Raw genomic sequence first — 24,044 nt, 5'->3', positions numbered from 1 at the left:
CTATACCAAACCGTGTTCCCTGATCAGTACCAAACCGTGTTCCCTGATCTGTACCAAACCTTGTTCCCTGATCAGTACCAAACCATGTTCCCTGATCTATACCAAACTGTGTTCCCTGATCTATACCAAACCGTGTTCCCTGATCTATACCAAACCGTGTTCCCTGATCTATACCAAACTGTGTTCCCAGATCTGTACCAAACCGTGTTCCCTGATCTGTACCAAACCGTGTTCCCTGATCTATACCAAACCGTGTGCCCAGATCTATACGAAACCTTGTTCCCTGATCTACACCAAACCGTGTTCCCTGATCTGTACCAAACTATGTTCCCTGATCTGTACCAAACCGTGTTCCCTGATCTGTACCAAACCTTGTTCCCTGATCTGTACCAAACCATGTCCCCTGATCTGTACCAAACCATGTCCCCTGATCTGTACCAAACCATGTCCCCTGATCTATACCAAACCATGTCCCCTGATCTGTACCAAACCATGTTCCCTGATCTATATCTGTTTTTTTTATCTATACCATATCAAGTTTCCTTACGAATATCAAATGAAATCTTTCTTTTTCTTCAAGGTGTGGCAGGAGATCAAGGGACACAACTCCTCAAGGTCGAAAGGTGAGTACTTCTTGAAATTTTTTTGCACATTTATTTATGGAACTGTTTCCATCTCTGATGCTAAGTAATACCAAAAATACAGTGATTCTATTAGATTTAGGTAAAGGGTAGATAGATTTTGATTATTTTTTTAAAATTACATTCATCTACAACAACCAAGTATTTATAACATGTTTGTTGTTTTCTTTATATGGAATGGTACTGAATTATACAAGATGGAGAAAATAAAAAACTTTTTACTTTTTTTTTCAATTAGATTTGATAAGATAGTCAGAGGTATGGTATTGCTATGGAGTCAGGACAGCTTTGTGTCTGACTGAAGGCATACCTCAAATATCTGTCTCTTATCAGTTTTCATTACTTTTTGATTAACTGTTTATTTATCATAAAATTACGCAATTTAAGATGATTACTTGACAATAACCAGTCGACAGGAGATTATGTTGGCCATTTATCTGTATAAGGTATCGCTATAGAAATAAAGGACAGTAAGACGTGGTCATACATCAAAGGAACAAGGCCACTTCTAACACGTTTTGCAGCAACAGTCTGCAGCTACTTGGAAAGCAGTGATGAGATTTTTATGGTGGTTTTATTTGATTATAAAACGTACATGTGGAGATGTGATGTTTTAAGTATTACACAATGAAGTTTATAGGCCTGAAACAGGTAATTTCACATGGTTTTAACTGGGTTTGAAGATAGAAATAGAATTGTGGAGGACACCTTTAAAACCAACTCTAAACCGTCAAGTTTCATGTCCGTCAGCTTGCCTTTAGGCCAGTAATGATACTGTTGACTATCCTCCTATTACACTTCTCAGATCACAGAGAAAAATGCAGTTTGAGTTAAGCTTTGAAAAGTTTTGTCAAGTTGTGTCACAACCAAGCTCATTATTCATCAGGTTTTTGTGTCGTCTTCATATCGTGTCTGTGCCGTAGTAGTATTTGTGGTTGTACAGATGTCTGAAACACGATAGTTTATGACTTGTTGAAAGTGTTCAACTTGCCTCTATTCTTCTCAGAGAGCAAGTCAGTAGTATTGTCAGTGGATTTCACAACCTGATATGTTTACTCATTGTTATCAAAGGAGTCTGGTATTTAAACTTTGTCTTTGTCCTTGTCATTGTATAATATTCTCAATATGTCAGGTAACAAATTCCAAAATTACAAAAAAAAAAAAAACCCCACCTGATCTAAGTTTTCACTTGGAGGTAAAAAAACGATGGGCAAGTGAGTTAAACTGCAATAAAAACATGTTAAATAATTATGGGAAAGGAAACTACAGTGATGACAGGATAGTGTTACAGGTAGCCTGTAATCCCACCATAAGTGTTGTCAACGTAGACAGCTTCAACTGTTGCAGTCTAATAAGTTGATTGAATTTAAATACAGCCCAGATATGGTAAAGAAATCCAAGATACCTCCTAGTGTTACGGGTATGAAGGGAAGCTGGTGGCCAACATGTGGCGTTCCTTTAATTGTACTTTTAAATTCAATCTGGTCTTTTTAGAGATAGAAAATAAAATGGGAAATAAATTTATCTGAACTTAATTTGTTTGTGGTTGTGAATAGTCTGTAGGAAGGATCCTGGTTCATTTTAAGGAGTTCATTCTGACGTATTAAAGGTACACATTAGCAGCAATCTATCTGACAGAGTCACAAGCTGTTCTGTTGCTTGTACAATGGTTCTGAATGTAATGGTAAGGCATGTATGTCATAATAAAGTCACCCGTCCAATAGTGATCTAACATAAGCTTTAATGAGTCATTATCTGATAGCCATGCCTTTTTATAGAAAATGTGATATACATGTTTTTATGTTATTGACATAACAACCTGAAGAAAATTTCCCAAAGAGAAAATATGATGTTCTCATTGTCTTGTATAATGTAAATCAACTTTCTTTCAAGTTCTGTTTATTTTGACAAAGTTTGCAGTTGAAGGAAACGTGTGATTGATAGCCACATATCATAACACAGATTTTATTAGTTAAACTTTACTGGTTACTATTACACAACCTTAGATGTAGTTTAAGATTTGTGTGTTTGAGCCTGACAAAGACCTGTTTCTGAAAAGTTTGGTAACTATCATACGGATATCCTAAGCATGTTTTAATTCAGTGACTTGTTCACTCAAATATGAAGCCATACAAATCATATTTTTTTGTTATAACTACGAATGCTATTAAAACAAAACTACAAGACACCTTTCTAAATCAGAAGTTAATTTAGGCCTCAACCCCTCAACCTTGTAACTGAATTTACAACTGAAAGAAGGCTGTACACTTCAATTGTGGTTCAGAATTTCGTTAAAATAAATCTCTGAGAACTGAGAATTAGTTATATTGCTGAAATCTTGAAAGAAATTTTCTTACAGCAGTTTATTCTTAATCTTTAATTATTTTTTAAAATTCCAAAGTATTAGAATAATGATCTATTGGGTAATTAATTGAATATTACTACATTTAACACTTAACACCAAGTATATCAGTCCGTTTCTGGTGTTGTACTGGCTTTTAGTTATATTGTCTCTCCAATTGGTTGTTAATTAAAACACTCAATGGTATTGAACTGTGAAAACTTTCTGATGCTCCCAAAAAATTTCGGGGTTGGAGCGGGAGCACATAGTTGTCGTTTTGTCCGTTAGTCATTCTGTCTGTTATTTTCTTGTTCTGAGCCTAACTTTGCCTACAGTTAAGCAACGATCATGAAAGTTGGTGTGCACAGCAGTTACACAATGGCAATGAATGAACGGTGCACTGGATTCAAGGTCTACAGACCCTTATTTACAGAGTTATTACTGTGTGTTAAAATTTATTATATAGATAAAATTATTAGCAGCATAAATTGGATATACTTAGTCGTTGTGAGATTACCAAAATCAGGATCCACAACTGCCAAATTATTGTCCTTTGTTTAAATTTTGTGTCCTGATAATGACTTTGCATGCACTTAAAATAGGACAATGAAACATAGTGTATACGTTTATCATACTAAGATAATGTGCAATTTATCAAAGTTAAGGCCCACAGCCCCATAATTACAGAGTTATTGCCCCTTCATAAAATTTAATGTCTACAACATAACTATTTCGAATTGGTATTGATGAAACTGGAAACTTATTATAGTAAGCACATTTGTTCAAATCCTTAAATCTTTGAACCAAATTATTATTTTTCCACACAATTTACAATACCAAAATATCCATGAAAATATATGCTAGTAACAATTAGTGTTTTTAACTGACATGTACATTAAGTCTCCGACTGACTGAAATATGCCCATACTTTCATAGCTCAAGCATTAGTGTCAGACTCTGATCATACATGTATGTAACATGTTAAAACAATATTCTTTCCACTTCTAAATCCTCCATTTAAAATATTCTTACTGTTGAACTGATACAAATGTTTCTTGATTAATGTCAGATTTTCATACTGATTTTGTTCGCAGTCACTTCCATCTCCGTCTGGTCGCCGAGGGAAGGACTCGCCCTCCATTGAGGCTGCATCACTATCCAGGTTTGATGTAAGTTTTTTCTTTAAGTATATTTTTTCCTGTTCCTGTGACTTACAGTCATGTTTATCTGTTCCTGTGACTTACAGTCATGTTTATCTGTTCCTGTGACTTACAGTCATATTTATCTGTTCCTGTGACTTACAGTCATGTTTATCTGTTCCTGTGACTTACAGTCATGTTTATCTGTTCCTGTGACTTACAGTCATGTTTATCTGTTCCTGTGACTTACAGTCATGTTTATCTGTTCCTGTGACTTTGCTGTCATGTTTATCTGTTCATTTGACTTTGCTGTCATGTTTATCTGTTCATTTGACTTTGCTGTCATGTTTATCTGTTCATTTGACTTTGCTGTCATGTTTATCTGTTCATTTGACTTTGCTGTCATGTGTATATGTTCCTGTGACTTTGCTGTCATGTTTATCTGTTCATTTGACTTGGCTGTCATGTTTATCTGTTCATTTGACTTGGCTGTCATGTTTATCTGTTCCTATGACTTACAGTCATGTTTATCTGTTCCTGTGACTTACAGTCATGTTTATCTGTTCATTTGACTTTGCTGTCATGTTTATCTGTTCATTTGACTTTGCTGTCATGTTTATCTGTTCATTTGACTTGGCTGTCATGTCTATCTGTTCATTTGACTTTGCTGTCATGTTTATCTGTTCCTGTGACTTACAGTCATGTTTATCTGTTCATTTGACTTTGCTGTCATATTTATCTGTTCATTTGACTTTGCTGTCATGTTTATCTGTTCCTGTGACTTTGCTGTCATGTTTATCTGTTCATTTGACTTTACTGTCATGTTTATCTGTTCCTGTGACTTTGCTGTCATGTTTATCTGTTCATTTGACATTGCTGTCATGTTTATCTGTTCATTTGACTTTACTGTCATGTTTATCTGTTCATTTGACTTTGCTGTCATGTATATATGTTCCTGTGACTTGCAGTCATGTTTATCTGTTCCTTTGACTTACAGTCATGTTTATCTGTTCATTTGACTTTGCTGTCATGTTTATCTGTTCCTGTGACTTTGCTGTCATGTTTATCTGTTCCTGTGACTTTGCTGTCATGTTTATCTGTTCATTTGACTTGGCTGTCATGTTTATCTGTTCCTGTGACTTACAGTCATGTTTATCTGTTCCTGTGACTTACAGTCATGTTTATCTGTTCATTTGACTTTGCTGTCATGTTTATCTGTTCATTTGACTTTGCTGTCATGTTTATCTGTTCATTTGACTTGGCTGTCATGTCGATCTGTTCCTATGACTTAACTTTACTGTCATGTTAATGATCTGTCGTTTGTCGTTGAGCTTTGGGTAGTTAAGAGATCATTGAAAATTCTGGTTGACCATGGTACCATATAGAGATAGTTACATGAAGTTTTGCCATCAGAAAAAATGGCTTTTATTTCAGCATGACAAAAAACCTTTTTGTTAATGTAAGTGTCTGTATAAGCTTTAAGAAGTTGTGTTAATCTCAAGAGTTCCAGCATGCAAATTTGTTTGAGTCTTCAAATGACTTTTTTTCAATAACCGAAAGGCCTAGAGTTTTTATATTTGGCTTGTAACATGCTGAGATGAAGGGCTACTACATAAAGTCAATTGAATGACATTAGTCTAATTTCAATTTACATGGCTCAAATATATTAAAATGTTCAAATGATTTCTTATCAATAACCAAATGGTCCAGGTTACTGATATTGGGCCTGTAATATGCTGGGATGAAGGTCTATTAAGTCTGTTTAAATGAAATACCTTGACCTACTTTCAAGGTCACACAGGTGACCATTTGTTGACGTGCTCAAAAACATTCTTGTCAATTACCAAAAGGCCCAGGCCTAGGGTCATGAAGAAGGGCTACAAGTTTGTTGAAATGGATGACCTTGACACACTTTGAAAGTCATGGGGGTTAAATGCTGTTATCTCCTGTTAACTTCTCTTCATTAATCAAATGGCTAGGATACTTATATTGGACAATTTCTGATAAAGTGCTACCTAATTGAATAACCATGACTTGATTTCAAGGTCACATTGTTCAAATGTGTTAAAAAATTTTGAATTCTTCTTTTCAAGAGCAAATTATCCATGAACAATGAACTATAAGTAGTGCATGCTAAGGGAATGAGATTTGAAGATTGTAGAAGTTCAAACTGACATTTATTTTAGTAAACTGCAGAACAGATGCACAATTCAGGCCCTTTGGTTTCTTTTGATTCTTTATTTTCTGTTTAAAATAATTCAAACTTGGTTTCAATTATCAACATGGGATGGCAGTTAGTGCCATGTGCAGTTTACATTGCAGAGTGTAGTTCAAGTTACTTTATTCAAGAAGTTTGATTTCTGTTATGTATTTTACAACGACAAAAATACTACAACTGTTACAAAAAACTCCTGTGATTGTTGGGGCTTTTTTTTTTAGATCATGGACACTTCTAGGTTTAACGGTGGAAATTTTCTTCTAAATTTTACAATACTTCAGTTTTTAGAAAATTATCCTTTTCAAGACTTTTGAAATTGTCTTGAATTAGCTACAGTTTTACAGTACATGATGTCTTGTTTTTTAATTGTTAAACAAAAGCACAAAGATTGGACACCAGTAAATTGAACAAGAAAGGGTACACACACTTTACATCACACTCATAAATACCCATCTAGCTCCATCACAAGATCTCTAATCTCGAATCCAATTACATTTCAACGTTTTTCATGTGCCCCTGGTTGAGCTGGTTTTGTGTGTTGATGCCACTTAACTTGTGGAGCAGGTGCTTTCTGTAGCGACTAGGCTGCAAATTAAGTCAGTACAATTTTTTTAATTCGACACATCTCAATTATTTTCAGTTTTATAAGGTGTAACATATGTACGGTGGACATGTATTGGAAATATTCTTTTCTTAAACCATTAAATTGAGATAAAGATTTTGGTAGGTTTTCCCTTTACATATCAATTATTGAAAAGAACATTTATAGCGTATCGTTTAATGGGTGTCGACCCATCCTGATAGAGAAATATCCATGCAAGACTCTTTTGGGGACCATCACGCCGGATCCTAGAATTTCAGAAAAAGCAAAAGTGTCACATTGAATAGTGAGTATAGACTTGGTCGCAGATGTCACTACCTATGTTGGAAGTTAGATAAGTGACCAAGAGAGTCTTTCCAGCAGTTGTCTTAAATTACACAATTCAATTCTTATCCATGTTACATTTTATCTGTCTCTGTCTTGATGGAAAAAAGTCCATGGGGAATTCCGTCGATGGACATAGGGCCAATTCCGTTCTCTGATTGCATTTTGAGTTGCTACCAGAGGACATGTTTCCTGTGTAATTGGCTGTAACATTTCTGTGGAAAAATCTTATTTAAAATGTAGATGTCTGTGAAACTTAAATATAATTGCTGATGAAAAATTACCGAAAAAAAAGCAAAAATGTCATGAGAGCAATATAGTTGGTTTATCGGTTGTTAATCTAACTACAGACATGTTTTGGGAAACTGCAAGTTTCTCAACTTCAACAGAATTTTTGTTTTAAACACAAATGTATCAATAGACAGTTTATCTGGAATCACAAACTCATTTGAACACAAATTTATCACAACGGTTAATGTACAAACTCAAGGTTAGGTATTCGGTACTAATGTATGTAAGAAATAAAAATGAAGCGTTGTTTTGTTGTTGTAATTGATCTACTAGGAAACACAGTATACAGTACCGAGTGAATGAATTAATCAGAGACACATATTTATAAAAAGGATTGTCAAAACTAAAAATAAAACATTTTGAAAAAATACATGTAAATATAAAAAAGAATACCAAGATATTCAAAACATTATGAGGTGAAACCTTGGCTTTATTCAATAAATTTCATTTCATTTCAGTGAAATTAAATTTCTGTCAAATTGTAGCTTCTTTTCGTAAATTTGTATTTTGTTTGTAATAGGACGTGTGAAGTGTAGTGCAGCCATCCCCTATGGTACTGTTAACCAGTCTGTTTACCAGGCACAGCAATCTGTTGTTCATTTGTGAATTACCTTTTTATAAATATCACTTAATAAAACAAGTACTGAATGAGAGGGTGGGGGTTAAATAAAGTGTCTTTAAGAGGAGGTGTGCAATAGAGTGCACTGTTAATTCGATATGCTCACTCAACTAGGGCGGTAAAGTTCACCGCAAAATAATCATACCTTACCATATATGGCCAATGTCCCTCTGAGAAAGTAATAATTATTTAGAGAAATTTACCAGGTGCGAAAGTAGAAAGATCTGTTAAAGTACTGAGAAGGTAGGCTCACAAAAGACTGATTGAGAATTATTTATTGAAAAGCAATGTATGTTTGATAGGGTAAATATACCGTGTATATTGTATTGTTGGGATGTTTGTTTTTTTTGTGTCATAATTACAGACTGATGTCATTTCTAAACACGAGGGCCTGAGATAGACTTGTGTGACCACAGCACAACCGGCAATTCCATGTTTAATTTACCGATTAGTGTTGTCATTTTCTCCCAGTATAGCACCTCATTACAAATTATTGGAAAAAAATATTTGCAATTTTTTTTTGTTTATTGAATTCTGTCACAATAATTTATAATCATTTAGTGTTTCTCACCACCAGGAGGGAACATAAGGGACTCCTCCTGTACATGGGATTTTAATCTGGACCCAAATTTAAATCATTGATTTGATAAATCCATAAAAAATCAAGAATTTATCACAAAAGTTTGAAAAAGAAAGAAAAAAAAACAGAAGTTTATAAAAAGTATTCTTTTTTTTTTTCTTTTTGTTTTTTCCTTACTGAAAGACAAATTTTGTACCCTGTCCCCCCAGTGACATGCGGTAGACTTGGTAGCCCCTAATAGTCTACAAGGACTGGTTTTTGTGTGTATCTAGTGGTAATCTAGTGCTGTCTCACAACTGATCATCAAGTTATTTTCTAGAGTTAGCATACAGGAAACTCCTCATTTGGAAGAAAAATTGACAAAACAGTGCAGTGTGGTGAGGTCATGTTGCAGCCCATTGTCATGGTACCTTTCGACTATAATGATAATGTTAGAAATTCAGCAAGAAATGTTTATACAAAGAGGATAAAGACTGTCGAATGAAAGCTCTCCACTGACCAAAACTAATCTCTAGTTTTATACTGTGGTCAGGATCTTGTTCACAGACGTAAAGAAGCTATCCAGAAATTGTGAGCATGTTGTCCTGTTGTTAAGAGACATCAAATACCCGCGCTGTTATCACAGAATAGGATTAAGTGTTAAGTAGCGGCATGAGTGGGCCACAAAGATTTTCTTCATTACGGATCAGCTGCATTACAGGCTCAACCAAGTAGTCACATGTAGTAGCTGATAATTTCATAATCACGAAATATGGCTGTCTGAATGATATGAAATGAAAGTGATCAGTTCAGAATCTACTGATAAATTGTTGTCAATAATGACAAAGTAATTTGCTTTATCTGCCCGCTTTTCAAGGTAATTAGTCGAGTTTAGATAGGAGATACTCCAAGATTTGTCAGCATTCTCTATGATAATAGACTTGTATAGTAACATCAACGTTATAAGTACACAAATCAAGTATGATAACTCCCCACGGATCAGATGATACAACATTAAAGGGTTTCACCGCCGTGTATACTATGTCAAAGAAAACTCCACAAAGCTTTCTCTCCTCTCTTTTGATACAAAATTGAATTACTCAGGAATTAAGTGAAATAAATAAAAGTACCTTTACTCAAACGGAAAAAAAAAGATATATGAATTTCTGCTGCTGGTAGGACAGTGAATGTGTGAAGTATTCTCAAATTAATGGAACTAAAAGTACCATTGCACTCTCTGATTGAGATTTAAAAAGTTTGAACTTGAGCTGTAATGTGAAAATAAAAAATATGAGCATTTGAAAAGATTTCTCAAGTAGAAATTCAAAACTTTGATTTATTAAAGTGCATTTACATTTATTTTAAGGGAGAGATCAATTTTCAGGTGTATTGATTTCCTAATCTTAGAAAGTTGTAAGATTATGAAGTGAATAATACAGGAGAGAGAAAGAGTTTCTATATACAGGGGAGAGTAAGAGTTTCTATATACAGGAGACAGTAAGAGTTTCTTTATACAGGAGAGAGGAAGAGTTTCTATATACAGGGGAGAGTAAGAGTTTCTTTATACAGGAGAGAGTAAGAGTTTCTATATACAGGAGACAGTAAGAGTTTCTATATACAGGAGAGAGGAAGAGTTTCTATATACAGGGGAGAGTAAGAGATTCTATATACAGGAGAGAGGAAGAGTTTCTTTATACAGGGGAGAGTAAGAGTTTCTTTATACAGGGGAGAGTAAGAGTTTCTTTATACAGGAGAGAGGAAGAGTTTCTATATACAGGGGAGAGTAAGAGATTCTATATACAGGAGACAGTAAGAGTTTCTTTATACAGGAGAGAGGAAGAGTTTCTATATACAGGAGACAGTAGAGGAAGAGTTTCTTTATACAGGAGAGAGGAAGAGTTTCTATATACAGGAGAGAGTTTCTTTATACAGGGTTTCTTTATACAGGGAATACAGAGAGAATTTTCTTTATACAGGGAGAATAAGAGTTTCTATATACAGGGGAGAGTAAGAGTTTCTATATACAGGGGAGAGTAAGAGTTTCTTTATACAGGGGAGAGAAGAGTTTCTATATACAGGAGAGAGAGTTTCTAAGAGTTTCTATATACAGGAGACAGAGAGAGTTTTCTTTAGGAGATAAGAGTTTCTTTATACAGGGGAGAGTAAGAGTTTCTATATACAGGAGAGAGAATAAGAGTTTCTTTATACAGGGAGAATAAGAGTTTCTTTAAGAGTTTCTATATACAGGAGAGAGAGAGAAGAGTTTCTATATACAGGAGAGAGGAAGAGTTTCTATATACAGGGAGAGAAGAGTTTCTATATACAGGAGAGAGTAAGAGTTTCTACAGGGAGAATACAGAGTTTCTTTATACAGGAGAATAAGAGTTTCAGGAGAGAATTTTTCTATACAGGAGAGAGAGTAAGAGTTTCTTTATACAGGGGAGAGTAAGAGTTTCTTTATACAGGGGAGAGTTTCTTTATACAGGGGAGAGTAAGAGTTTCTTTATACAGGAGAGAGGAAGAGTTTCTATATACAGGAGAGAGGAAGAGTTTCTTTATACAGGGGAGAGTAAGAGTTTCTTTATACAGGAGAGAGGAAGAGTTTCTATATACAGGAGAGAGTAAGAGTTTCTTTATACAGGAGAGAGGAAGAGTTTCTATATACAGGAGAGAGGAAGAGTTTCTTTATACAGGAGAGAATAAGAGTTTCTTTATACAGGGGAGAATAAGAGTTTCTTTATACAGGAGGAGAGAGATACAGGGGAGAATAAGATACAGTTTCTATATACAGGAGAGAGTAATACAGGAGAGAGTTTCTTTATACAGGAGAGAGTAAGAGTTTCTTTATACAGGGGAGAATAAGAGTTTCTTTATACAGAGGAGAATAAGAGTTTCTTTATACAGGGGAGAATAAGAGTTTCTTTATACAGGGGAGAATAAGAGTTTCTACATACAGGGGAGAATAAGAGTTTCTTTATACAGGGGAGAATAAGAGTTTCTTTACAGGGGAGAATAAGAGTTTCTTTATACAGGGGAGAATAAGAGTTTCTTTATACAGGGGAGAATGAGAGTTTCTTTATACAGGAGAGAGTAAGAGTTTCTTTATACAGGGGAGAGTAAGAGTTTCTTTATACAGGGGAGAATAAGAGTTTCTTTATACAGGGGAGAATGAGAGTTTCTTTATACAGGAGAGAGTAAGAGTTTCTTTATACAGGGGAGAGTAAGAGTTTCTTTATACAGGGGAGAGTAAGAGTTTCTTTATACAGGAGAGAGTAAGAGTTTCTTTATACAGAGGAGAATAAGAGTTTCTTTATACAGAGGAGAATAAGAGTTTCTTTATACAGGGGAGAATAAGAGTTTCTTTATACAGGGGAGAATAAGAGTTTCTTTATACAGGGGAGAATAAGAGTTTCTTTATACAGGGGAGAATAAGAGTTTCTACATACAGGTGAGAATAAGAGTTTCTTTATACAGGGGAGAATAAGAGTTTCTTTATACAGGGGAGAATGAGAGTTTCTTTATACAGGAGAGAGTAAGAGTTTCTTTATACAGGGGAGAATAAGAGTTTCTTTATACAGGAGAGAGGAAGAGTTTCTATATACAGGAGAGAGGAAGAGTTTCTATATACAGGAGAGAGGAAGAGTTTCTATATACAGGGGAGAGTAAGAGTTTCTTTATACAGGGGAGAGTAAGAGTTTCTTTATACAGGGGAGAATAAGAGTTTCTTTATACAGGAGAGAGGAAGAGTTTCTATATACAGGAGAGAGGAAGAGTTTCTTTATACAGGACAAAGTAAGAGTTTCTTTATACAGGACAAAGTAAGAGTTTCTATATACAGGAGAGAGGAAGAGTTTCTTTATACAGGAGAGAGGAAGAGTTTCTTTATACAGGACAAAGTAAGAGTTTCTTTATACAGGACAAAGTAAGAGTTTCTATATACAGGAGAGAGGAAGAGTTTCTTTATACAGGAGAGAGGAAGAGTTTCTATATACAGGAGAGAGGAAGAGTTTCTTTATACAGGACAAAGTAAGAGTTTCTTTATACAGGAGAGAGGAAGAGTTTCTATATACAGGAGAGAGGAAGAGTTTCTTTATACAGGACAAAGTAAGAGTTTCTTTATACAGGAGAGAAAGATTTTATGTTAGATGATTCTGAATAGTTTATATCTCATTGTAAAATCTATCTTATTCTTCCAATGTAAGTAGATGACAAACAAACACTTTTAGGATTGGCAATTAGCTAATTTTATTAGGTATTGTGAAATATCTGGGTAATCTGACTTAAGTTGTTGCGATATGCAAATTAGTTTTAAATATTAAATGTCTAATTACTTAAATGGTTTTATTAATGCAAAGTTATTGTGAAAAAATACAGCAAAATTTGGAGTTGAAATTCATGCTATTTTAAGTATTTCAGTTGTTGATATATTAAAGCTAATATTATTGAAAGATGTTTAATACTTGGTTTTAATCAGGTGTGAATAATTATGATTCTGAGGAAAAATTTCTGAGGTCAAATAATAGCAAATAATAGTCAGTATATTCAGTCAATACAAAATTCTGTCCCATTACAGATAATATTTAGTTATAATCAACATCACATGAATGACTTTTCAGTCAATTCCATTAGCAAAATTCAAAATTCACTCCGTTATGGATGATATTTAGTTTAACTATATTCAATAACAGATGAATAACTGAAATGATACGATACCAATCTGGTCCATTAATGAATGTTTTTGTGAAGTTATTTGTTGAGTTAATAGTGTTAGGTTGTAGGGCAGATGGACAGGCTAATGAGCTAGGTGATATGTCTGATACTGGTTTACACGGGGACAGATTGTCTGAACCTACAACTTGGAGGAAACAGAGAACAGCTCCATTGAGCTGAGGTCATTATATTAATTGACCCATGAATGCACGCTGTAGAAACAAAATGAAGACAAATTTTTTGTAAACAATTTGTGCTACTGTTGAGACTGTGGCCTGTCGGAGTGGAGATGGTTGGGCACATTGATGACTGGTTCGTGTGGTCACCGAGGATATCAGAGCTGGGGTATATGTTTTCACCTTATACTTGAAATTTTGACAGGTGAATGTATCATCCTGTCCTAAACTATTCACCCAACACTGATGTTTTGTGTTTTCAATTTCAAAATTGGTATTGATAATTACTTCCATTGTGACTACAGCAAGTTTTTCTTCACGATATGTCATTTAGGTGTGAACAAATATGGCCGCTCGATATTCTCACATTGTTCCCTGTCAGGTAGGGTTGTACATTATCTCATTAATTAGGTTCTGGTGATTGGTACAGAGTCATTACCATTAGGGCTGACCGGAATAGGTGCCAAAGTAATTTATACTTACCATAAATTTGTAGTGTTAATTATATATATTTACTGCTATTGTACCTGCGTCACATTCTCACAATAGTCATTTAACCTTCAAAGTACTGGTTGTTGTCAAATTGATTCTTGTTAACTATCTCTGGCACCATGGGACACTTCTGTTATACGATCTTTATAAACAATTACTTCATTTTTGTAGCTATCATTGTTTTGTAAATTATCAAAAAAATTTGAAATCCGGAATCATGATTTGAAAAAAAAAAAAAAAAACCCAAGATAATGCAGATTGTAGTTTTGGTAAACAGAATAAAAAAAATGTGGTTTCTTTGATGTCCATTGTTAGCCAAGATCAAATCTATAGGAATTTAAATGATAATACAGAATTGTAAGCTATTGTAAGGGGAAAATTTAGGTGTGGAAGTTCTTAAATCAAAAGATATTTAAGAAAATTCTTCTTTATTTCAGCAATCCCAAATTCATTTGATGTCAGATCGATATGTCATGAATTATATAAAAAAAAAAATTTTTTTTTTTATTTTGGACAGGAATATCTTTTTATAACCCTATATAAAGTGTTCTAAATTCAGTCATTATGAACAGGCAAAAAATTCCATATTGATTACAGTCTAGGTGTCATGTGACAACTCTGATCTAAGTATTTGGGCATGATATATCAGATACAGGTATGTTGTATCTAACAACCTACGAATACTTGACTGGTGGTCTGTGAAGTCCAATTACTGGGCAGTTCCTCTCACCCAGAGAGGCAGGCATCAGAAATCGTAGCAATTGTTTACAAAGACTTATCCTGTGAAAAGGTAATTAATTACAGCAATTTAATCTAACTAAAGAAAAAATAGCCAATTCACGTTCTTCAAGAAGGTTAGTTTTAACGTATTAAAAAATAAATCTGTACGCTAATTAATAACATACTTAAAAGTCGTATCATTGACTTCACCTTCAAATTGGTAGTTCAAATCCATTTTTGAAAACTGCTATTTAAATACATCTGTTGCTTGAAGACATAAAATAAAAGCTTTGAAAAAAGTGATCTTGTATAATTAGAGAAACTTGACCCTTGAGTCTTGTTCGGCACATCAGTCCATATTATGCAACGGTGCAGTCGGTCCGTTTAAAGTGGTGTGTGTATCAGATTCTACTCTTCGGCTTAGTATGGCAACATTTTTTTTTCTCTTATCGTTGAAGTCATCTGAAGTTCATCTTTGATCTATGAAGGTACCTGGGTCCTGTAAGATTTTCACCCATTTATTTTGCGAGTCGTCCCGAGATTTAATCTGATTGACAATATCACGGAAATGTCTTTGTTTGGTATCTGCCATGGACTGCGACGACAGCGATGTCGCATGTCTTCAAGTATAATCTCCTCATGGCTGTTTTTTTGTTCCCGTAGAGTTTCTCAAATTAAAACGAAAGATGAGCCTTGTTATGTTTAAAGTACAAATTCTATAGCATTCTGTGGAGGTGTGGGTGATTATTTTTTTACGAGCATTAAACGATTAAGTGTAATTACAGTGCCGTTTGTCTTGTATAATTAGTTCCTTGTCTGGTAGGTATTAATACATGTATAGAATCATGATGGTATTGCCAAAAAAATCTGAGATTGGTAAGATGAAGCTTCGTTTAGAGAAATATTATGATGAATGGTTCAGGAAGACCACCCTTTACCTATCTCTCCACGCCCTTTTTAGCTTCTCCATAGTGATAAATCCAGAGGGTTGGGTTCTCCAGGCGGCTATGCCTGTGGTTTACTAATTCTTACAAATCTGTAGGTATTAATACTATTATCAGATTTTTTTCCTCTTTATGAAGTTAGTCAGATGATAGTCTTAATTAATTTGTAATTAAAGAAGTAAAGTAATACAAGATAACATCAAAAAATTATCACTTCTTTTGAAGAATTCTATTTGTAATTTTTGGATAATAGATTTTTAAATACTTAAGTCTGCTGATTCATGTGAGATAACGGGAAGTCCACTTAAGTAACTGTCCATGTAGGTGGAAAGCAGTGGAGGTACCAACTCATGACTAATGACTCGACTAATAAACCAGCACAGGTAATCAGGGATGAAATATACCTGGACAGGTAACTTAATCAGTTACTGTAGTTACTGTTTAGGATTAAAAAAGGAGTAGCCTGTTATAGGTGTATGGTATAATAGAATTATTGTACCCTCAGATTGTATGGGATGGTATATTTGTGTTAATATGGAATTAGAAGTTTTTGATTTACTACACCAGTTAAAACTCCCATAGATTATGATTACAATTATAACCCACACAGATAAATTACCATCCCTCCAGTCCTAACCCACACAGATAAATTACCACCCCTCCAGTCCTAACCCACACAGATAAATTACCATCCCTCCAGTCCTAACCCACACAGATAAATTACCACCCCTCCAGTCCTAACCCACACAGATAAATTACCATCCCTCCAGTCCTAACCCACACAGATAAATTACCATCCTTACAGTCCTAACCCACACAGATAAATTACCATCCCTCCAGTCCTAACACACACAGATAAATTACCATCCCTCCAGTCCTAACCCACACAGATAAATTACCATCCCTCCAGTCCTAACCCACACAGATAAATTACCATCCCTCCAGTCCTAACCCACACAGATAAATTACCATCCCTCCAGTCCTAACCCACACAGATAAATTACCATCCTTACAGTCCTAACCCACACAGATAAATTACCATCCCTCCAGTCCTAACCCACACAGATAAATTACCATCCCTCCAGTCCTAACCCACACAGATAAATTACCATCCTTACAGTCCTAACAAACACAGATAAATTACCATCCCTCCAGTCCTAACCCACACAGATAAATTACCATCCCTCCAGTCCTAACCCACACAGATAAATTACCATCCTTACAGTCCTAACACACACAGATAAATTACCATCCTTACAGTCCTAACCCACACAGATAAATTACCATCCTTACAGTCCTAACCCACACAGATAAATTACCATCCCTCCAGTCCTAACCCACACAGATAAATTACCATCCCTCCAGTCCTAACCCACACAGATAAATTACCATCCCTCCAGTCCTAACCCACACAGATAAATTACCATCCTTACAGTCCTAACAAAAACAGATAAATTACCATCCCTCCAGTCCTAACCCACACAGATAAATTACCATCCCTCCAGTCCTAACCCACACAGATAAATTACCATCCTTACAGTCCTAACACACACAGATAAATTACCATCCTTACAGTCCTAACCCACACAGATAAATTACCATCCCTCCAGTCCTAACCCACACAGATAAATTACCATCCCTCCAGTCCTAACCCACACAGATAAATTACCATCCCTACAGTCCTAACCCACAAAGATAAATTACCATCCTTACAGTCCTAACCCACACAGATAAATTACCATCCCTCCAGTCCTAACCCACACAGATAAATTACCATCCTTACAGTCCTAACCCACACAGATAAATTACCATACAATCAGTCCTAACCTACACAGATAAATTACCATCCTTACAGTCCTAACCCACACAGATAAATTACCATCCCTCCAGTCCTAACCCACACAGATAAATTACCATCCCTCCAGTCCTAACCCACACATATAAATTACCATCCTTACAGTCCTAACCAAAACAGATAAATTACCATACAATCAGTCCTAACCCACACAGATAAATTACCATCCCTCCAGGCCTAACCCACAAAGATAAATTACCATCCTTACAGTTCTAACCCACACAGATAAATTACCATACAATCAGTCCTAACCCACACAGATAAATTACCATCCTTACAGTCCTAACCAAAACAGATAAATTATCATCCTTACAGTCCTAACCCACACAGATAAATTACCATCCCTCCAGTCCTAACCCACACAGATAAATTACCATACAATCAGTCCTAACCCACACAGATGAATTACCATCCTTACAGTCCTAACCAAAACAGATAAATTATCATCCTTACAGTCCTAACCCACACAGATAAATTACCATCCCTCCAGTCCTAACCCACACATATAAATTACCATCCTTACAGTCCTAACCAAAACAGATAAATTACCATACAATCAGTCCTAACCCACACAGATAAATTACCATCCCTCCAGTCCTAACCCACACAGATAAATTACCATCCTTAAAGTCCTAACCAAAACAGATAAATTATCATCCTTACAGTTCTAACCCACACAGATAAATTACCATCCCTCCAGTCCTAACCCACACATATAAATTACCATCCTTACAGTCCTAACCAAAACAGATAAATTACCATACAATCAGTCCTAACCCACACAGATGAATTACCATCCTTACAGTCCTAACCAAAACAGATGAATTACCATCCTTACAGTTCTAACCCACACAGATAAAGTACCATCCCTCCAGTCCTAACCCACACATATAAATTACCATCCTTACAGTCCTAACCCACACAGATAAATTACCATCCTTACAGTCCTAACCAAAACAGATAAATTACCATACAATCAGTCCTAACCCACACAGATAAATTACCATCCTTACAGTCCTAACCCACACAGATGAATTACCATACAATCAGTCCTAACCCACACAGATAAATTACCATCCTTAAAGTCCTAACCAAAACAGATAAATTACCATACAATCAGTCCTAACCCACACAGATAAATCTTTATCCTTAAGGTCTTAACTCACACCAATCAAGCATCACCCATACAGTTCTGGCCTACACATTGATAAATGTTCATAGTTACAGTTCTGCCCACACAGATAAATTACTGTTGTTTTAGTCCTGACTAACACAGCACTAATAACTCACCATGGTTACAGTCATTAAACAGATAAATTACCATGGTTACAATCATTACACATGTATAAGGCTTACAGTCCTCCTTGATTCACAGGTAATTACCTTGGTTTCAGCCTTGACCTTCCCAGATAATCACCTTGGTTTCAGCCTTGACCTTCACAGATAATCACCGTGGTTTCAGCCTTGACCTTTACAGATTAATCACCTTGGTTACAGTAATGACCTACACAAAAAATTGTTACAGACTTATTGTTCTGAATTAAGCACTATTAGCTTTTTTACCTTGGCCTTTTATTTTTTCACTTAATCCTACACAGACCAACAGGAAGGCCCATATATTACATGTTCAGTTATCATTTGGATTTGTTTTAGAAAATATAGCTATCTTTGATCATGGTGAAGTACTTTGTGTAACTATATTTTGTTGAATCATTGTGTATAAGTTTAAAGTTAACCCTAGACCACTAAATAATGTATGATAATAATATGTCTGTAACAAGCAGAGAAGCAGCACTGTTACTTGTGATCTTTAGTATGAAGTATTCAAGATAGCAATTGAATACCTAAGCCGTTTGTAACCAAAACCTTTGGTGAGATTCGGTAATGAAAAATCAGCATACAACCGTGATTAGTGTATTATATTGGCCATACAGTTGCTTCTTAAAATTAATATATAGGGATAATGATATCGCTATGATCTCCTCTCTAAAGGCACTATTACTTGTGATCTGAAGGTTGACATACAGGCCTTTTAACTTAATACACATGTAGATGTAACCAAAGCGTTTGGCGATATGGTAATGCCCATTTAGCACGTATCTGGTCTTTGTGTGTGCGGGGTGGTTTTGGCCTATGACTTATGGCCGGTGTGATATGTTATCTGGGGTATATTGTCTTGTGAAGGTAACTGAGACAGTCCCTCTTGGCAGTATATACCATCCGGAACCTGTGAAAATGTCAGGCGCCTTTTCAGCAGAAATTGCCTGTAGAAAACAAGCTTTGTTCAGAGGTGTAGAAGCAGTGAGTCGTGAACGTAATCGTATTGAATTTTTTTTTTTTTTTTACAGACGTACCAGAGGATCAAATGTAATCGGCAGTCCCGGCTTACTAGTAAGTTGTCAGTGTGTTCATTTACATCAGAATCGTGTGCTCAAAAGACTGTCTGAATTTTGTCACTATGGGGGTTGATGCACTCCGGGAATTTTGATTGAGGCTTACGATAAAAACAAGCAGATGCCTCTGGGTGTTACAGATTTTTTACTGGTGTCAAGGAAACATAGACAAATTACTACGGTTACAATAGAACCAACAAGATGTGCGGTCTAGATTACGTCAAATAAATAATTAACGATGAAATATCATATGTACCTAGGCCTTTTTTCTCTCTTTTGGGTCTTACCTTTATTTCAGGTCATTTAATTTAAAATAAAAAACAGATTTAAATTTTGTTTCGATTGTAATTGATTATGATCATGTTTTTGCAGGCAATGCACCTCTCATTTAAACCAGAGAAAAACATCATGCTGTGATGTCGCAGGCTGACTTAATTATAGCTGTGCCACCTCGTAGTTATGTCAAAATGTCTTACAAATTCAACAGAAATGCATTCTTATCTAAAGCAAATGACAGAAATCATAAATAACCGAAAACATTAGTTATTATCACGAGAGACCACTCATTAGCTGCTGTACTACAGCTAAACTCTCGTCTGATACAACGGTTCTCTGTTGTACTGTAAGCTGCACTGACCGTGGTCAGTGGAGATGATTCCCGTTGATTAAAACATTCCTCAGCTCCAGATCTGTATCTGTCTTACCAGTACAGACATTTTACAAGAAATAGGCCCCCTCTCTTCTTTATATATAAATTATATTCCAGGAATATGGAGGAGTGGGTGGTTGTCTTGCATATACTTAAGTTATTATTCTTGAAGATTGAATTATAAAATTTTTTAATTTATCTGGATTTTTTTTTTATTTTTGTAGACCTCAACTTTTGTAAATCTTCTAGGAATGAGAGGTGCAATTCAGGTATTATTCTTCAAAGTGAATGTAGATTGAACAGAGAAGTTTTTCCTTGTAGGAAAGTGTTTAAGAAGAATTTACGGTTTTGTTATGCAGGCAAGGGCTTAAATGTCTCTAATTCTATTATGGTGACAGGTCGGAGCAGGACAAGGAAGAAGAAGACGGAAGAAACTATCTGTCCCATTTGTAACGAGAGACTGAGTGGCACACCTGAGGAACTCAATGGCCATGTGGAGATCTGTCTTAAAAAGGTACGGCAACCTTGATGGGTTATACTCTCTTTGGGAAAGAAAAACAAAATCTCAGCAACTTTAGATAGTTGTTTAAATAGATATTGCCATATGAATGTAAGGTTCATATATTAGATAAAGATGTTTATTTTTCCAAATAAAGTAGACATGCTAGATCAAATGTGTGTGTGTTTTTGAACATGGATTTGTTTGTCTTTAGCGTAATGAAATTGAGGATGAACCTGTGGATGTGGAGGGGGATGGAGACACCTATGAAGAATATACGTGGGCAGGACAGACTAGAATCAGAGCTACTACTATGTTACAGGGTGGATTCTCAGGTGTGTACAGATCATACTGCTGTCTAGCATTTGCCTTCAGGTGTTTTAAATATTTTTTTTGCAAATTTTAAATCATGTATGTAAACTTGTACGGATGATTTAATATGGCTGGTCGGGTAAAAGTCAAAGAAAGGAATTTATAGTGAATTTTAAATCTGTTAAATAAATCAATAAAATTGATGTTAATTTTTTTTTATTTCATGATTGAGCTACAATGAATATTTTATCAGTTAAAACAATTGTCTATTCAGTATCTCCTGTTATAGATAATAAAATTTTCTAACTTTGCTAAATGTTCAGGTTAGCAGTAATATTAAGCAGCATATCTATCATTTAAAATTGACTTTTTTCGTGATTGTATATCATAAGTAAGAATGGTGTTGTAGAAACACTGTACATTTTATTTCTGAGTATTGTGTTTGTATTAATACAGAGGTTTGTGAGTGTGCTGTAGTCTTTAATATATTGGGCACTGTCTTGTTTAAACTCCCTGGAACAGACAGTTACGATAGGAACTCCAGTAAATGGTCATGTGCTTATCAACTGTCATAGACAAACAAGCAATGTTTAGTCAAGTCTGTATCTGCCAACACAAATCAGCATCAGCTCCGAAGACATTTTAATATCTCGTCAATTTGAATACGAGATTTTTTTATCATCCCAGAAAAAAGTATTCCATGTCTCAAATCTCTGTATTATATCATCATCATTTACAATTTCAATCACGGGAGATCAACACTGTGGCTGCATTCGCGTTACCAAATCAAACATCACTGCGACAGTGAGTCAACACGCCCGTCAGCCTACACACAAGCAAAGAGTCTGTCCTGTCAGATAATTGGGGCCTTTGATTTTGTGCTCTAATACCAATGTCAAACCAAAATAACAAACTCTACTGAAGAACGCTAATATTGACCCTTGGTGTTTGACCTTGAACTTTTTCGAGAATTAGAGTTCTACATGAATATTTTGTTACAGCAATACATCCAATAAGAAAACTTAACTTTACTTGTCTGAACTGGATGTGTTGCCATCTTTTCCTAATTTGTTTTCAAGGCAGAATGCATCAGTAGAATTTTGAATATGACATGTTGTCAAGTCTCGATGGTCATGGATTCCTTTCCTGCAGTGCTCTCATAATTGTTTTAAAATCAAGATTTTTTTTATGGATCCTGTGACCTCTTCATGACCTCTCGACTATAACTAGAGGTATACTGGACTGTTGTAACCATGAATGTTATTCAGTAAAATCACATCTGCCACAACTTATTGTGATAACAAGGATAAGAGTAATATATACAGACACCAATACCAATTACAGGTAGAATGAGTATGGAAGCTTATAATGTACCAATAGAGATGAATTTATACCCTGTATGAAACCCTATTCAGATAATGTTATATCAATGATGGCTACAATGGTTTGCCCTTATTTTACAGGTACAGGATTCCAGGTGATGAATCTAAAAAAATCCATGGAGGAGGATATTGATCTGAACGTAGATGGAGATGACTCGGAACAGTATGGAACAGCACAGTATCCTTGTCTTAGACACATCTCTGTAACACTCCCTACCTCCAGGGTCTTTAACAGTTTAATAATACTTCTTAAGTCTATATACTTTTGCAAACATCTTTAAGAGCATGTCAATATCAAATACTAATGTGATATTTGTCAGCTGCATTATTTCGTGAAATTCTTGTGTTAGATGATACTGCTGTTGTGTTTAGGTATGTATGATTGGCCTTTGTTCAAGATCACAGAGGTCAGTTGTTCTCCACTAAGTGTACGGGAAGTGTCCTGGTTTCAAGAGACTTTCATCCAAGTCTGTTTAAGTTATGTTTCAAGAGACAACCTTACCAAAGGCTAACAATTCTAAACATGTCTTCTTTGCTGCGATCACAACAGATATCTGTATATGATAGTTATACGGTAGTATTTACAATTGTTTCTGAATCGATAAGTGTGAGCAATGCTGTTAACTCTGTATTTTTCAGTAACTGAAGTGTAGAACATGGCCCAGTTCAGGTGTATGAATACATATATATGAAGTCTCCAATACCTAATTTCATATAAATATGGAATGATTTATTCCATCCCGACTGATACAATTATGGAAATATGGTAATCAGTAAAACGTGCATTTTTTATATGTTAATAAGATTATTGAAGTGCCTGAACTCACTTCTGTTGTTGTCACTTAGAAAATGGGTGGGGTTAAGCTTTCTGTCAACATCTGTTTTGAATGTCTGTTTCCTATGGATAAACTTGACATTGAAGTCATTGTGAATGTACATACAATATTACTTATGTTTTACACTTTGAATGATGCTATTGTTAAATTATCAGAAACATAAGTGTTAATCTTCCATTTTGTTTACCATATTTACTGGATTATAAGCTGCAACTTTTTTCATTGCCGGTCTGGAGTGCGGTTTATTTTTAAAAATTGGCAGAATGAAAAAAAAAATTATGCAATTTACCAGTACACCAGTAGGAGACGGTATCAAGTTTTTCACAAGAATCTGTCCATCACA

At 35.2% G+C, this 24,044-nt stretch overlaps 1 protein-coding gene across 1 annotated transcript in view; it reads left to right on the top strand.

Annotated features, from left to right (window-relative positions):
• LOC132552147 (E3 ubiquitin-protein ligase Rnf220-like) overlaps positions 1-24,044 on the top strand; it is a 64,476-nt gene that overhangs the window by 32,871 nt on the left and 7,561 nt on the right. The window contains exons 3-8 of the mRNA XM_060216287.1: positions 581-623; positions 4,077-4,151; positions 19,979-20,021; positions 21,071-21,186; positions 21,386-21,506; positions 22,947-23,043. Of these exons, the coding sequence (XP_060072270.1) occupies positions 581-623; positions 4,077-4,151; positions 19,979-20,021; positions 21,071-21,186; positions 21,386-21,506; positions 22,947-23,043 (495 nt within the window). The remainder of the gene's footprint in view (positions 1-580; positions 624-4,076; positions 4,152-19,978; positions 20,022-21,070; positions 21,187-21,385; positions 21,507-22,946; positions 23,044-24,044) is intronic.

The sequence above is a fragment of the Ylistrum balloti genome, unplaced genomic scaffold (assembly GCF_031769215.1).
Source record: "Ylistrum balloti isolate Yb309-2 unplaced genomic scaffold, AGI_CSIRO_Ybal_v1 Utg370240, whole genome shotgun sequence".
Taxonomy (NCBI): domain Eukaryota; kingdom Metazoa; phylum Mollusca; class Bivalvia; order Pectinida; family Pectinidae; genus Ylistrum; species Ylistrum balloti.
This window is presented reverse-complemented; position numbering and strand designations above follow the sequence as displayed.